Genomic DNA, 17288 nt, shown 5'->3' with positions numbered 1-17288 from the left:
CCCTGCGCGCTTGGGGGCTCGCTCCCCGCCGCCGTCGGCAGCCCCGCGGCCTGGCCTAATCCCGCCCTCGGGCTGCGGCCCCGGCTGCTTTGTGTGTCCGCTTTCACCTCGCAGCAGCATGACTCTGCCTGCACCCGTGTAACGCCAGGCCCCCGTCAGGCATTGCTAGTGCCGGGGAGTGTTGTCGCTCCTGAGTTCTTGAGTCAGAAAACGGGACACCAGCTGTGCAATTTAAAAAAAAAAAAAAAAAAGAAAAAAAAAAGCATGCGTGGAAACAAAGCCAGCAACAATGTGTTTGTTCATGGTTTACTGTGTCTTCCTCTGTGCACTGTTCACATCTGCCCTTCTTTCCTTGAACTACAGGAATGCCTTTTTATTTAAATGTAAGTTCAGGTGGTTGTAAGTCATTTCAGAAGGTGGGATTTTAATTGAGGGGAAGAGCATTAACCTTCTGAACCCCATGTCACTCCATGTAATAAATCCAGTTTAGGATAAATGCATCTTCAAAGGCAAGCTCTTCATTTTTTTCCTGTCAGGTTCTGTTGTAGTGACAGGTAAACCTGATGAAGGCTATTTTTTTGGTTGGAGGTTTTGTTTTCTGAGTAACAGAAATTTCTGTTTTAAAACTAAGGCAAACTAAGATATCCAATATTGACAATTTAAGTACTGAAGATGTGAAGTCTCTGACAGGACTGCCAGCCCTTTGGTTTTGCACCATTAAATGTTCTCTGCCATTAAAAGTTTAACTCAGTGCCCCATGTTTCTAGTATTGTTTGGAGTAATGGAGGGTAGCGTAATACTTTTATGCAGACATCTCAAACTTACCATGCTGCTCTGAGGTAGAGGGCAGGAGATGTAACCACTTACACCAGCCAGTGCCAACCCCTCGGAGTGTTTTGTTTCCCTTCCCCGGCCACCTTCCGAGCAGATCCAGGGAACTGTGTTTGCTTTTGAAAAGCTCCTTAGGCCTTTGAGAAACTAATGGATGTTGTCAGGTATTTTGAGAGAGGTGAGTGTTGTAGAGGTATTCTTGCAAGAGGCTGGAGTCTCTTTAATTTGCAGCTACGGAAAATAATGAGATGAAACTGTTCAGAATCCTGAATGGTGCTGAAAAAGCATATTGACTGGGGTCGCAGTGAGTTTTAGCTAAAACCTTTGAGTTTTAGGGAGAACAGTGATCAGCTGTTGACCTCCTTGCAGGGGCAAAAAGCCTGATAAAAAACCTGATACTTCCTTACCTCTCTTACATTGCTTAAATTTCCTGGTTTTACTTGATTGTGCTTTAAGAGCTGACAAAGAGTAAACTTGTAAGCTCATAAAATTAGTCTTTGAATGAGTGACGTAAGGTTGGAGAAGGTACTGCTTTTCTGAAATCTCTCGTATGTTCTTGTGGCCTCCCTTTTTACTGCTGAGCCCCTCAGAGCTCCCCTGATGCTTCTTACAAATTACCCACGAGGAAACATCGAAATTTACCTTTCCTTGGCATGTTAGCAAAGCTGTCTTTGTTTTTGCGTTAGAAGGAGGAGCAGGATGGACGTTCTGCGGCCCACCCTAATAAGGATTGGGGGGCGAGTATACAGGAAGAATCTCATCCAAGAGCAGGCCTACCAGCACGAGGAGGAGGAGGATTTCTGTGCAGGTAAAGAGTGCTGGGCGAGGGGTGAGTGTGGTGCTGTCAGGACATGCTACAGGTGAAAGCAGAGGCACCAGGGATGCCTAGGGACCTCCTGGTGTCGTCTCTGATGTCTTTATGTGCACAAAGACCTGCCCGTGTGGGGCAGTGAGGTGTTGAAAGGGAGAAAAATATTTTGCGTTGGTCTCTGATGATCCTGCTGACCAAAGAGGGGACGTAATCCAGATTACCTAATGGGTGGCTGTGCTTCTGACTGTCGGTTATGTTTATTGGCTGTGAAAGATCTCCAGTAAAGAGGGACAAAAATGAGCTCCATAGATCTGTTTTCCCCATGTTCCTCAAGGGCCTTTCTTTTTGGTAGTGTGATTATTTGCATATATGGCAGGAGTGGAAGCTGCTCACTAAAGATCCTCTTGCAATGTTTGCTCCTTGAAGAATTGGCATCATATAATGTGGCTTTTGGGGGCAAAATTCTTCCTGTTCTGATGTATTTTACTTCATCTTTCTGCTTGTATGTTGTAGTTCTGCATGAGTTATGGGCACACAAAAGCTCAGCTGTTATTTCTCAAATGGAAAGGGTTGTGGCTATTGCATCCTGTTTCTCCCTCCACCCTGCCTTTCAGTGGATTGAACAAATCTTTAACAAGCCGCTTGCCACCCAAATTCATCCCTGTTTGTGTTGGAGAGGAGATAGAAACTATGGCCTCTTTCTGGAAGTCATGTTTGGTCCTAACATGCAAGACTGAATGGCCCATGATGAAAGGTGCATCAATTCCTCCGTGCCACAGCAGTGAGAATTTCTCTGTTTGTCCAAAACACTGAACCCTTGAACCAATACTATCCTCACTTTTTATTTATATTCTTCTGTGACTTTAAATTCCTGCTCAGGGCCTCTGAATGGGCTGGTGGCTTCCACCCAGCCAGGAGAAGAAACCATTCCCACTGAGTACTTGCACAACTTCCAGCCAAGAGGAAACCTGGGCTGCAAGTACTGCTTTCCTACACTTCCCAGCCTGGCAGATTTAGAAGCAGTCATTATGTTTTCCGGAGCTGGTAGTAAGGTGAAATAAAAAGCAGTTAGCTGCAGTGGAGGGGAGTCCATTTATTGAACCTTGGGAGAAGGCAGCTGTGAGACTAGTGTCCTACAAAAAGCGCTGCCGAACTTTACAGAGGTTGTACAAGGTCTGTTGGTTTTTTTCTGCTAGGCTCCAGTGACTGTGCAGACGAACCCTGTGATGCCTTTGTGGTGGACGAGACTGAGAAAGGCTTCCAGTGCAGAGTGGAGGTTCCCAGCCCATTATACAAGTGAGCCTGTGTGTTTCTGGTTTATTTGAGTTGTTGCTGGCTGAGGAAGCGGTTGAGTGCAGATTTTTTTTTTTTTTGAGGTCAGGGTAAGCGCCAGATCTCCGAAATTTATTCTGTTTTGTGGATGTGGATGTGGATTTTAATGTTTGGAAAAAGCAGATTGGCAAAGCCTTTCTAGTGCAGTTGTGCCACGGTTGACTCCTTGCCTTCCCTGTGACAGGGACAGCAGGTGGTGCTTTCTTGCTGGCAGGAGAGTTTTTGAGCATCTCTTCCCTTGAACATAAAAGCGTCAGGGAGGGTGGAAGAAGGGGAGGAAGAACTGGGGTGAGCAGCCTGGCAGGGGGAGTTTGTGAAAGCTTTGAGAGAAAGCACACACGGCTGCAATTGACTGTTGACTCCAATCTGATGGTTACTGGGAAGCCTGTAGTGTTCAAAGCTTTATCTAGTTATTTTTGACAATTTTATTGGATGAATAACTGAAATGTAGAGAAGGAAAAGCGTTCTGTTATGTATTTGGATGCTGGCTAATGACTACCTTGAGCAAAACAAAAAGCAGAAAAAGAGCCCTTAGTTCTTTGTCAGCTAGGGTAATGGGGAAAAGGGGTAACCCAGCTGCCAAGTAAGCTGTGGCAGGGTGTGCTGGACAGAGCTGTCATGGACCGACCAATTTACTTTAGCTTAAGCCAGTTGTGAGCCACAGCTCAACATCATCCTGTGGTCCTGGGCTGGTCACGCACAGGGTCCTGGGAGTAGCCTCTGTGCCTGGATCGGGTCCTGCCCGTGGACCTGAGTGCTGCATCGCTGCATCCCTCGAACACGGAGACAGCACGTCTGGGGGGACCCAGCTGCCAGGGGCCAGCTCGGAGCCTGCTTCATCTGCTGGCTGGACACACTTGATGGAGAGTGGCCCAGCAACACGGTGTGAGTGACTTTATTGCACTTTTACACCTCCAGGTACATCATTGGGAAGAAAGGAGAAACCAAGAAGAGACTAGAAACAGAGACTCGAACCTCCATCAGCATTCCTAAGCCTGGAGTGGAAGGAGAAATTGGTGAGTTTCATGTGCACAAAATGGGTGTTCTCTCTTTGGCTCTTTTATAGAGACAATTTGAGCAGGGATGGGGTATAGGAGGTGTTTTTCCTTCAATTCCTGCTTCTGACATGGCACTGATTCACTTTATGGCCCTGGGAAAATCACTTTACTTTTCCCCCAAGTTTATATTTTATGTCTATAAATCCTTATGAAGCAGTGTAAGGGGTTTTTTTTTGAAAAACAAATGTTTATTTTAAGCCTATGAGTAGTCTCACTGAAGTCACTTCTGGGCCTTAAATGACTGGCTTCAGAACTTTGGGCCTGAATATGTTGGATTTTTTTTGGTTGTGTTTTGTTTTTAAGATAATACCATTTATTTCCATTAATAAAAAACTGTAATATACATCCAGAAAAAGTTACCATGTTGCATATTTATGCACAGAATAAACTTCAGCATTTGCTTTAATATGAGAAGTGTCTTGATGATGTTGCTGCTTTTCTGGTGTTGTCACTTGATCCTGATGGTGAGAGCAGGCTTTCTTGTACCGTATGTTCCTTCTCATCACTTCCAGTGACTTAAAAAGAAAGGAGGCGTTGCTCGTAAGGCCTGGCCCATGCGAATTTCTGCCTGAGTGGCTATCCAGGGGGGCCCTTAGGCACGCTCCGGTGGTAATTGGCATGGTGTGGAGTTACCTTCGTGACAGAGCTGTGAGGATAAGTGACAGGGGGATCCAACTGTGATGCTGCACAGGAATGTGGCAGTACTTCTCAAGAAGTGGGTCTTGACTTCTTCCTGAGAACTGTGAAGGACTATTAGGAAGGTTGAGAGATGTTGAAAGCATATAATAATAGGAAGCCAAGAAAATTTTGCTCCTTGCAGTTCTTTGCTTTCAAGCTCAAGTGTTCTCTGTTTGGTGCCTTGAAGTGCATGCTAAAATGATATAGGTCATCTTGATCTTTGATAGATTTTCTTTTCTTTTTCACTTTGTCTGCCTTTATGAAAACTTGAAATAATGCTCCAGAAATCTGAAGAGCTGCTGAAATGATAGACTCTTAGTTATTGTTTTTTAGGCACTCAGCGCTGACTTTTTTGAGAGCAGAGGAATACTTTTGATGGCATCATCCTGTCTTTACAGAGGAAAATACAGCCGTGCCAGGCATTTTAAGTCAAGTAGGGAGTCTGGCAGGATTTCTCTGTGCATGGTCAGGGATTTTAATTCCTGACGCCTCTTCAGTGAGCCTGGGGCTAACAGTGGAGAGGTGCTGTTGTGCAGGTTTTTCTAATTCCCTCCTGGCATCTCCTGGGTGAAATGTTCTTACCTTCACAACGCCCTCCAATATTGATATTTTAAAGTGCACAGATAAGTATTGTGTAAAATCACGATCCATTTAATTACTCTTTATTTTGCCTGGGCGTGGGTGTCAGTAGTCTCACTGTAGCTTCACGGAAACCAGACAGGTATTGCTTTCTTTCCTTGTAGTGATTACAGGGCAGCATCGCAGCGGCGTCATCTCTGCCCGAACGCGGATCGATGTTCTCCTGGACAGCTTCCGAAAGAAGCAGCCCTTCACACACTTCCTGTCCATTGCTCTCAACCAGCCTGCCATCCAGGAGAAATTCCTGCAGTTCAAGGAGGAAGTGCTGGAGAAATGCTCAAAGGTAATGATCCACATGACAATTAAAATCAAGTAGAAGCCCTTCAGCAGGGTGCCATTTAATTTACTGAGATAACTTTTTGGCATTTACCTTGAAGGTCTTATTCTATTCTATTTCCTAGGAATGTGTTTTTATCAGGCCTTTTACTTAAGTTGCTGGATCTGCTCTGAATTTGTTGAGTGCTGTTGTGAAATCTTCTGAAAGTGAAATGGCTTACTTAGTAAATTGTTAGTAAAATATTTTTTGTTTTCCTTAGAGATTTTCCTCGGTGGGAGGATACTTAAGATTCAAAAGATGGTTGGGGTTTTTTGTCTTTAATAGGAAAGCCACTAAATAATGTAGTGGACCTTTCTACATTTTATATGGTTTCTACGTAACCATGAAACCGGGTAGGAATTCACAAGTTTGCTGCTGCTTCTATTTCACTTTTCTTTTGGTTACTGACAGCGAAGGAAGATGGGTGTCATTACTGGAGCTGAGCAAGAAATGACTTGGTAGCACAAGTAGTTACCATCCTGCAAATCTAATCGTTTCCCTTCTTCCCCATGAGACTCTCTGCTGACAGTCCCTCCTACTTAACTTCAGATCTTGCACTGAGAGCAGCAGGAAATAGTTAGGCATAGGGAAATGAGGAACAGAATGAAGTGAAAGCTGTGTATTCCCTGGTTTATTTTACATGCTTCTAGTTTGACAGAAGTGGTATGTCAATGCACAAGGCCAGGCTGAGGAGAGAGAATGGTATTATTAAATTGCCATGTCCTCTGAGTCTGCTGGCAGGACAGCTCTGGGCAAGGGGAAGTGTTCCTCTTTGTGGTTGCTGCAGGTTAGACTGAATAGACCCAGCAGGGGTTTGTGGGCTGATATTCTTACCTTTGTGTCCGTCACTTCTGCTTGTGCCTTTCAAAGGGGAAAATACAATCTGGCAGATAGCACAGCTTAAGAAGTTTATGTGGGTGTGAATTACCTGATATCTGGGGAGATAGGAGTCCTTGCTCAAGTTTTTGTGGTCACTTGCATGTCAATTGTCTCATCTCCAAGAGCAGAACTGAGCTGGCTTTGCAGTCTTGTCTTTCCTGGTCGTTCTGAGGTAAGTTCCTCTTCTCTGCCCAGCTGCCTATTTCCATAACACCTTAGGAGCTTTCTATCACTCAGGTTTCCACCTGATGTTAAATACAACTGAAATTGGCCAGCAGATCCAGGGATTAGCAACCAGTGCAATGCCACGAGCACCCTTTCCTTGGGCTAGGAGGATATCACTGGCTCAATTGTCTATCCCCATTAGGCAGTGGCAGCTACCTTTATTAAAGCTTACCTTTATTAAAGGAAAGCCCTGAAGACAGGGGTATGAAAACGTTAGCCTGAGAAAGCGTTAGCTGGACAGAGAATGCTGGATCTCAGGCTGGTGTCAGTGGTGGCCTGGCTCCCTCTGTTGGTTTCTAGTGCCAGTCCTTGTGTGGGGACACACCAAAATTAGAGGGAGAGAAGCAGCTCTTCGGGGGGCCAATAACTTCAGCTCAGGGCTCTGATAGTGGTTGTTCACTCTATTGGCCTTGGACTGAGAGCACTGCTTTCAGTCTGGTGTTTCTCACGCCCTTTACCCCCTCCTACCTGGGCTTTTGGTTGTTACAGTCCTTCCACTTGATCGTCCTCGTGATCTGGCCCTGCTCTGCTTGAAGCCTTAATATCCCAGACTCCTCTTATCCTCCCTCTAGCAGGTGCTGGGGATCTCTCTTGTCCCTTCCCATGGACAGCAAACCCAGCCCTGCCTGCTGTACGGGCAGTAACTTCAGTGTCATCCTGTATGTCTTGCTGGGTTCTGGCCTACAGGCTTCCTCGGTGTCAGGTGAGTCCATTCAGGGTCACATCTCTAAGATGTGGCCTCTTTTATTCATCTTTGTAGGTAATGCTGTCGTTCACGCTCTCATCCTGTGTCTTTATTCCTGCAACACACTGGCCTCACACAGGAGCACTCATTTTTCCTGCCTGCTGGTTTGGTTGCATCTCTGCAGCCCTCCACTGGCCCAGCCTCAGCTGGTGATCTTATTTGCTCTCCAGAACCCTCCTGATCTCTCTCTGTCACAGTGTTTGTCTCTTGCTCACTCTTAAATATCAGTTTGCATCCCTGGGCAGGCAGGGAGGTTTGCCATCCACTTAGAAACATGTTCATAAATTTATCTTGGTGCTTTCCCCAGTGTTGTCAGACACATTCAGAAGGAGCTGCCTGGGAACATCTACAAACCTCCACGTGCTCCTTGTCCTAGAAAGCTGCAGAAACCCAGGCTTGGTCAGAGGAGTGCCAAGACCACTGTTGGCCAGGGTAGTCACGTTAACTTTCCCTCCTCTTGCCTGACCTGTCTCTCCCACAGTTTTTGTTCTGTGTCTGGATGGCACTGAGTTCTGCGAGACTCTGCTTCATGGTCAGGGATCCACAGCGTGGGTGTGCATGTGGGAACGTGTTTCAACCGAGCAGCTACTTCTGGCGTTCAGTAACCTCAGACTTGAACTGTACTCAGACCCAGCACCCTGCATGAATCCTCCTGATGCCAGTAATATTTCTGAAAGAGTGCGGCACTCAAGACATGGCATGCCTTTTGCTGCTTCAGGGTCATCAAGGTGCTTTTGGGAATCTTCCAAAATAGTGGCAGCTGCCCTATGTCAGGACACATCTATATGGGTGGAGGCAGAAGGGCTGGGGCTGCAGCCCCTGCTCTCCGTGCTGTGTGGGCACAAGGTGACCTGGCTTGGAAGCTGCGGGGTCATGTTAGCACTGCTCGGTGCCTTGTGCCTCTCAGGAGGGCCTGAAATGTTCCTGGTATTGCTTACATCAGCTCTAGAGTTTCCATTTTTAGTTTGAAATGTGGAATTCGGTCAGTGGCAGGTATTTGGGGGTTTGCATATGCATAGCCTAGGAATATATGCTTGATTTTCTGCTCTTCTTTCTCGGTGTTAGCAAAATAGTTTCTAGATATATTGCTGCCTGTTAGTTCAAGGAGTATATTGCAGCCCCGTATGTCTCTCAATCACTCCACCAGCTGGTAATGCCACTCTAATACCACTTTATCTCCCAGCAGGGTCTGCTAGAAAGCACATCAGTAATGAAAAACAGTAATTCAAAACTGTGCCTCACAGAGCAATAAGAGAGCTTATAGATTTGTCCAAAGCAACGGGATTTCTCAGGATACTTGGAGAAATCTGAATAGGTTTCAGTGACAGAAGTGTTGTGCTTCTCTTCCTATTGCAATTTGCTGGTGCGAAACATTGCAGAATTAGGTAAACTCTGGTCTTTGAATGAAGCTCAGTAATAATGGTAAGGAAGGGAAAGGACCAGGTGTGCATGTGTGAGGATTTCTTCTGGCCATTGAGCATTTGTGAGGGACTCTATTTCTCTCTGAAGCAGTTACCATGACAACCATTCATTTATATTTTATAGAATAGGGTTATGTTGGTGGGTATATGCTTTCTAACTTTGTGTGTGTGTGTGTGTATCTTTAAGGCCTTTTATAAGATGAACCTTGTGTTGAAATACAGAACACTTCAGGTGTCATTCCCACTACTGTATGGTTAGGGCTGCCAGGCAATGAAGCAGGGCTGAGGAGAGACTCTTTTGAGGCTAATTTACTATAAATACGGGGAGGTGGCTCACCTGGACAGGCTCATTACTGATGTGGTACAGTGGGAGGTCGGGATGACCTTGGAAGTCTCCTTGCACAGTCATGTAAGTGTCAGAGTGAGGAGGACTGAAATGTCTGTCTGAGTATGCAGGTGGAAAAGGGAAGAGACTTTGCAGTAATATTGCCGTGAAAAATCACAGTTGGGTCTTTCAGAGCTGTGCAAACGCAGCATTTGCAGTCTTAACAGGCTGCAGATGTAGCACGGAAAAGAAATATGATTGCTGTAATATATAGCAACCTGTAAATATCAAACATTGCTAATGAGATATTATATCTCAGAGTGGAAGGGACAGAAAATGGGAGGGGTTTTTCAGCCTGCAGCTCTTCAGTCAGTTCTGAGGAAATGCTGTTTTTCTGTCTCGCTCCTTTGTTTGTGGATCAGGGTGGGAGAGGACATATAGCTGGCATGCAGTATCCTGCTATTAGGAAAAAAACCAAACCCATAAAGCTGTCTGCAAACATTGGAAGCTCTTAAGACAGTAGAGAGGATGCAGCCAGGGAGGAAGAGCTAGGGAGTTTGATCCTTTGCCTTGTCATGTAGAAGGCCTGACGTGTGTTGTGGCATGTGGTTTCCCTACTACAGGGCCTTAGATTTGGAGGAACAGCATGCTTGGGCTTTGCAAAAAGAGGTGAAGACTCCAGATAAAACCCTTTCTGTGTTCCTTCTAAAGGAGGGGAGCAAAGGTAGAAGTCTTAAGTAGCAGGAGGGAGGGAAAAAAATGAATTTTTAAGGCTGAGTGGAAATGAGTTGTTTTTTTGACCATGACAGTGTCAGGGGGAGGCATAAGCTAAAATGGACAGTCATCACATATGGATGGTGTGTAAAAGGGATATTCTTCTTGCATCACAGTGCATCCTTAGAGAACCCAAGTTTGAACAGTAAATTTTTAGAGAGATGGTAGAGTCTGTTTTATGTGTTTGTATTTGCCAGCAGGTTCCTGCCAATACGCTGCTTTCAGATTCCCTTGTAGAATATGGGGATTCCCTGCTGTGACGCCTCGCCTCCCCTAATCTGGTGCTCTGCTTTCACTAAGGCTGGCAGCCACCACTTGCCACAAGCCACCATGACGTGTGCTATGAGGAGTGCCCACCTTCCACTGCATGGGGGAGGAAACTTGGTGAAAGAGGAGCTTGTCACCAAGAGGCACTCGGAGAGCATGGCTGAGATCCCAGTGGATCCCTCTGCCCATCTCTGGTGTTGAATCTCACTCCTCTCTTCTGTTTTTATGGTTGTAGCTTACCTTGAGAGGGTTCCTTAGGTATTTGGAAGATGTCCATAAAGCCCCAAAAATCACAGTATTGACAGGATCACGTCTCTTGGGCTCGTTCCCCTGGAGGAGGATGTGATTTTTCTTTAGCAGTAGTTACGAACACATGCTTCTAGGTTCTGTGTGGCTGTTGTCTGGCCCTGCTGATCAGCCTGCAGAGGACTGATAGCACTCAACAGAGCAGCTTCCTGGGAGATTACACAGCAGTTGCTGATAGCATATTATAATTTGGGATAAGAATAAGTGGGTTCAAGCTATTTTGCATCTCAGCAAGCAGCATCCAGCCATGAAGGGCTGCTGAGACACTGGCAGAAACATTGCCTGTTCCAGGGAGAGCTACCTCTAACATAGCATTTATTTTATGCATGGGAGAAGTGGGATCTGCTGGCCTGTGAAAGAGTAAGGGTGTAAGCGGGGTTTTTAGGAGCTCTCTGAAATACTAGGGAGTAAATCAGGAAGATTATCTAGGTCTTGGCCCACTCTTCCCTGCTAATCTCCCTGGCAGCGGTAGTGTGGCTTTGTGGAGGTGAGATGTGACATCACTTTTGTCAGCTATCAGCCCACACTCAGATGTTGGAAAGCTCAGGGAAGAACGCTGCTTGTGGGACAGGTTGATGTTTACAGTACAAATCATGCTGGGGCAGAAAGTGAGGGTAGGACTTTTGCTTTCTGATTTGAGAACTACTTTCTCATTACTGTACATCATCTGTGCACGTTGTGGGAATGACATCGGCTGGTTGTCCATGTCAAGGATGAATCGAACTTTCTCCCCGTTTCTGTTACCCGAGCTATTGTTTTGCAATGGGCCAAGTATTCTCTGGCTACAGATACCATTGGAGAAAAAAGGCTGACAGAGAGAAATCATGTCCTGTCATGCATGTTAACAGCAGGATGAATTAAAGGAAGCCGCAAGGCTTTTACTGCAGAGAGGGGAAGGTGGGGAGAAGTGAAATGGAGGCGTCCCTCTTTCCTCTGCTCCTGATGTGCCTGACGTACTAGTTAGTCTGTGCTTGTTTCAGGCTGCTGCACAGTGCTGAGGTTTGCAACATGGTTTGCCACTACTGGCATGGTATGGTTTGGGGTTTCAGTCAGCAGTAAAGTAATTAGCAGCAGCGGAAGGTATGTACATGCTCTCTCTTTTCTGGAGACCACCACGCTTTGCCCACCCGCAGCTGTGGGAGCAAACCCCCGGCCTCTGTGCTGCAGGCTGGCTCGTCTAGTGCAGCTCAGAAGCACCACTGTAAAGAAGAGTATGGATGTTGTCATTAGACATGAAAAATGCTGAGTGAGATGTGGGGCATTAAACTCTGATGGCCTGAGATACTGCAGTGTTTAAACATCTGAAAGGTTTTATTTCAAACTCTGAAGCACAGCTAGAAACTTCAAAGCTGTCATTCTCAGTCAGTGGACTTTTTTCAGACAGAGAAAGGCTTCAGTGGCCCAGCAAGTGGTTTTGGCTTCTTCTGGAGTTAAAAGTGTAGGTTATTTAATGCGCTGATGGGAAATGGCTACTAAGTGGAAATAATTGTTTTAATATGGGTGTGTTAACCATCCTGGAGGTATTTTTATAAATATCCTAGAACAAAAGAGCATGTGTTTTAAAGCTGAATGTAACTACTGCTCCACCTGGGAACAGTTCTTCTCCAGCAACAACATGTAGCTCTTCTTATAAAGGGAATTTAAACTTAATTCATCTCGGCAAACTACAGGGCACAAGGGAACAAGAAAAATGTAATTATCAGAGCTGGTATTAGCTGTGCTTGTGTTGTGAGGTGCAACCTGTGTTTAGACAGGATTTAGAGACCATTTAGAGCTTGTCACTACAGCTGGTTCCAGCTTTATTGCACAAAAAATGGACTTAACTCAAGTTTTAAATCTGTGCTGACTTGTGTTGAGTTCATTGCTGATGGCAGCTGCCTCTTTGACAGCTGTGGAAGTCTCCTCTCAAAAACCCGTACGAGCGAGTGCTGCTGTTCCCAGGTCCTGAGTTAGAGCCTGTCGTAACGAGCTTCCAGGCTGCTGTTCAGCAGCCCCGATGAAAAGGCAGGCAGGGAGTGTGTGTGCGGCGGGGGGCTGTGCCTCCCCTGCCAGGCTGAGCTCGCTTGCTCCCAAAGCCTGTGAAAGATTTTGTTTCTCATTTCAACTTCGAGTCACTACCAACCTGATCAGTGATGCAGAGATAAAAGGTTTGATGCCAGTGGCTTGCTACCTGTTCTCTGTAGTATTTATCCCTCTGATGGAGGGGTGTGTGTGTGTGTGTGTGTGTGTATGGGATAAGTCACCTATATATGATTGATTGACTGATTTGTAGGATCACGGGGTCAGTAGCAGCCTGTTCCAGAACCCTGCAAAGCTTCACCTGACTCTTGGGACGCTGGTACTTCTGAATGAGCAAGAGATCCAGAAAGCGTGTGACCTCCTACAGCGATGCAAAGAGGACTTTGTGGAGTAAGTGATAAAAAAGGGATGTCATCACCAAGGGCATGAGTGGGGGAACAGCAGCAAGCTGTCTTTGACGAGGGATAGTGAAGAGAAAGCAGCTCAGTAGTCTTATTTCAACTCTAGAAATGTAGAAAAAGGCTGAAACGTTTCAAATGGGAGCAGAAGAAATCTCCAAGTGGTCACGAAGAGTCTAACAGCATTGTGCATCTCAGCTCAAACCCTCAGCATTCCCTAAAAACCTGCTCTACTCATTTCTTTTTCTCACATGTGTCCCCGTTATTTTTGTGTGAGCAATTCTTGCTGTTGTCCGCTGCCTGCTGCAGAGGGAGGGACGAGCTCTTTACCTTCGCGCGTTGCCTGCAGTGGGCTCTGGCACGCTGCTTCCCTCCCGCCTCAGAGCAGATGCTGAGGTGTCCTTGACATGCATTTCTTGATGCAAGGAGCTGTGTGCAGGGAAGCCATGTGTGAGTAATTGGTCTGAAGCATTCAATGCTGCTCCAGGACCAGGGCTTTCTCCCTGCCTGTTAACACTGAGCTGCAGATGTTAGGGCTTTAACTGTAAATGTGGTTGAATGACACTCTAATTAGCTTATCTCTGTTCAGTTTAGAAATTGGAGATGGCCTGAGGGATTGGTTTATTTGTTTATTTCTGCAAAGCCTTTGCACATAGAGCATGGATCCTTGATATTTATTTATTTGTTGCCTCGGTGCATGAAGTATTAGCCACACTATACCAGCTAATACCTGTGGGAAATAATGCATGGCCAAAATTCATACCTCTGCCTTTAAAATGTCAGTTGTTCAGCTGTTGAAGAGAAATGCAAGTGCGTTTCCAGGGGAAGGCTCTGCCTTCAGTATCTGAAAAGTGGCATCTTCCTCATAAGTGGATTGAACTGAGGCAGAGAAAATCTTTACTCTCTATTTCCTTTAGTGGAGGAGGAATCAACACTTGAACATAACCTTTAGGTTATTTCCCCTGCCACACCCAAATAAATATACTTTGAAAATTAATTTAGGCTCCTTTCCACCCACACAAACCTACATTAGCATTCATTTACTTTGCTAAATGCAGGTAGTGCCATGTGAAGGTAGATGTGCCTTCTTTGACCGTTTTCAGAATGTATGGCCATCAGTGTTCTCGGTGTGATGTGCACAACGGTACACTTGGGCTGTTTTCCTCCCAGTAAACATACTGGAATGGGAAATCATGCTCTCCTTGTTCCACCTGGGAAGCTTTGCTGAGAATCTCAAAGTCGGTCTCTCAGGCAAGCTGAACAGAAGTGAGCAAGGTTAGAGCAAAGTCACGCTCACATTGTTAACTCATGTTTATTACTCTGCCTGCCCAGACACTACCTGTATTTTCCACAAGACCTCGGCATTAAATGAGACAACAGCATTTACTGGGCATTTACAGGGAACCTGCACTGCAGCGCCCTGCTTCCCTGTGATGTTCTGGTGGTAAAGGCAAGGAGGTGGCGTGTTTGGAAGCAGATACACTTCCCAGTGTGTTTGCAGGTGTGGGAGTGCATATTATATCCTACACACATTTTCAGTTTCGCCTTCCTGCAAGAGTAGCTGGAGCTGATTTTAAAACATCTCTATTTACTTCCAGCATTTATAAGTGGATGTTGAAATGTACGTAAAACTGCATTCTGTATCAAGTACTTTTCCCAGAGAAAGTCAGTGAGCTGGAGACTTTGTGTCACAATCGCTCTCTTCACAGGGAAGGCAAGAGTTTGTACCATTTTACTGCTGATGGGTTTTCTGAAATGTAAATGGAGATCTCTGCACTGAGGTGGCCTGTGAACACTAAATTGACTTAATGTGTGTCTAAAACACTGAACGTATGAATTTAAATGTTTTTACGGTGTTTCTTGAGATGATGAGACAATAGCAGCTGTAGCCTTTCAAGCTTTAGAAATTAGGGAGTCTTTTTTGTGTTTGGGTTTCTTCAGTGCAAACAACCTGAAAGACAGGGGAGAGAAGAACTCTTCAGTGGCATTCACTGCCCCATATGGTCTATATAACATTTTAGTCCTGCTTAACTTCAAATTTGTTTAACTGTAGCAAAAAACGTATTTTATATCATTCCCTTACTAAAACCAAATACTTAGTGTGTGCATGAGGAGTATTATGTGTTGTATTTCAAAAGCAGTGGTGATGTTTTGCTTTTTAACATAAGGGATTTCTTGCATTTTAGCCAAATTGCTGGAGGCAAGCCCCTGACTGTGGAGGTGTCAGGAGTGGAGTACATGAACGATGACCCTGCCATGACAGATGTCCTTTATGCCAAAGTCCACATGAAGGATGGCTCGGACAGGTGAGTTCCCCATTCTCCTTTCTTTTATTTCTCCTCAATGTGCCACAGCAGCAGTAGCGTTGTGCCAGAGAAACCCTCTGCTGTCTGAAGCTGGTGGGTACTGCTAACAGTCCTTGGGCCAGCAGTCAGGAAGATGAAGTCGTTCTTGCTTCCTAAACCGGTTAAGGCAGTGATGTGTTTGCTCTTTAAATCAGTCACTGGTGGTGTGGCTGAAAGATGTCATTTGTTCCTGTAGCAGTCTGTCAGACTGAATAATGGTGTGGTGGCTCGCGCTGTGATAAGATGGCCAAGGAGATACTTCTGAGATGACTTAGAAGGCAGGACAACTTGGCCTCTGCTGTCTAGTTCCCAGCCTGCAATCCAGATTAATCTGGACAACCTGGCATATTCTGCAGCACTTAATTATTCTTAAAACCCAGTTACACCAGAAGGTCCTCCGAAAAGCATGACTTGGTTACAGAGTTGGTTTTTAGCCTGGAACTGGTGCTAGGTGTGAAATGTCTGTACTCTGAGCTGCTGGTGTGAAACCTTGAAGCCTGGTTGTGTCAGTCTGTGCTGTTTGCCACTGTGACTGATGGCTTTAGCTCTACAAACAGTGCTGACAGGGATGTGGTGGTGTCTGGACAACCTTCCTCCACCTCATTTTTGACAAGTACGTCACCGGTGACAGCACCATCTTTTCTCTCAGTGCTTTCTGGAAGAGTGGGGAAACGTCAGCTGTTGTACTCTATGCTGTCAGTTGAGGGGTGGGTGGGAAAGTAGCCAAAAGAGCTTTAGCCTTCTCTCTCTGTGCCTTGGCCTTCTCTTTTTCTGGCAGTGCTGCCCTTTTGTTGTCTGTTCCCATTGCTAGAGGACAGCAGGAGCTAGCAGGGGAGCGCCGAGCAGTGCAGCTGGAGGGAAGCTGTGAGCAGGGACTGGCTCAAGGAAGGAAGGACATGTTCTGGCATCTCCTTTCCCCGAGGGCTGAGGAGACAAGGGGGGGTCCCTGATTAAAACCCGCACTTCGGAGACTGTGTTGAAGAGATCGGAAATGGGATAAGGAAATGGGTGGGAAAATGAAAATGTCAGAATTGCTGAGAGGCAGTAGGAGTTGAAATCTTTTCCTCTTCTCTGCTCTTCCACTTTGAAGTCTGTGCTACCCTGAAAGAGGCGAGATGAAACAAAGGGGGCGGGTGGAGAACCAGGGCAAGCTAGAGATCAGCCAGGAGACAGAAGAGAAGTACCAGGAGAAACAAGGCAGAAGCACTCAGAAAGATGAGACAGAGGGAGACACTGGATGACCCCAATGCCCTTTGGTGGGTTTGTTGTAGAAAACATCCGAAGTGTCAGCTCTGAGAGCTGAGGTATGGGCCTCTTTTCTCCGAAGTCACCAAGCTCTGGATCATCTGAGGTGCAGTGCTTGTGAGTCTGTTTGCATCTGAAAATAAGTCTGCAACCCGAAGAGCTGGTAGAGAAATCCTGTAGAGCGTAAGTAGGGCCTAAAGTGAGGCACTGATGTTTGCTGCGTCTGGAGACAGCTCGGATTGTTGGGACTAGCACTATGGTCTCCTTCAGATGCCAGCTGTATCCGTTTTGCTGAGAACCCACTTAGACATAATGCTAGCAGAAAATGCCAATGTGCATTAGGGGCAGCGGAGCTGATTTTGACAAGGGAGAGAAACGAGGTCTTCAAATCTACCTTGCCTTGCAAATGAAAATGACACCCACCTGCCCCCCCTAGAAAGGGCTGATGTCTCCTCTGTCCTTCACAGAGATCTGTTAGCTGAGGTTTTGACCAAACCCAGATCTTGTGCTTTGCATGGCACCTGGAGGCTGCCAGACTTCTCTTCCTCAACAACTTTTTTTGGTTTTTGCATAGCAGCATGCTCAGAGAGGCCCAAGTGATTTTAAGTTTTTATCCTTGGCCCACGCCGGTCCTGCCCTCACCTGCAAATTAATTCATCTGGCACTTCTCCCAT

General features: G+C 46.0%; 1 protein-coding gene across 5 annotated transcripts in view; it reads left to right on the top strand.

The window, feature by feature from the left end:
• Positions 1 to 17288, top strand: part of ASCC1 (activating signal cointegrator 1 complex subunit 1) — a 37966-nt gene that overhangs the window by 114 nt on the left and 20564 nt on the right. For 3 of the 5 annotated variants that reach the window (XM_026851958.1, XM_026851961.1, XM_026851962.1), the window contains exons 2-7: positions 1518 to 1639; positions 2839 to 2938; positions 3893 to 3990; positions 5454 to 5632; positions 12880 to 13016; positions 15211 to 15330. In XM_026851958.1, the coding sequence (XP_026707759.1) occupies positions 1531 to 1639; positions 2839 to 2938; positions 3893 to 3990; positions 5454 to 5632; positions 12880 to 13016; positions 15211 to 15330 (743 nt within the window). In that variant the 5' untranslated portion in view covers positions 1518 to 1530. Of the gene's footprint in view, positions 1 to 19; positions 384 to 1517; positions 1640 to 2838; positions 2939 to 3892; positions 3991 to 5453; positions 5633 to 12879; positions 13017 to 15210; positions 15331 to 17288 lie in introns of those variants that run through there. The other 2 variants (XM_026851959.1, XM_026851960.1) reach the window with 2 other exon arrangements.

The sequence above is a fragment of the Athene cunicularia genome, assembly GCF_003259725.1.
Source record: "Athene cunicularia isolate RWA chromosome 6 unlocalized genomic scaffold, athCun1 chr6_part2, whole genome shotgun sequence".
In the NCBI taxonomy this organism is placed as follows: domain Eukaryota; kingdom Metazoa; phylum Chordata; class Aves; order Strigiformes; family Strigidae; genus Athene; species Athene cunicularia.
This window is presented reverse-complemented; position numbering and strand designations above follow the sequence as displayed.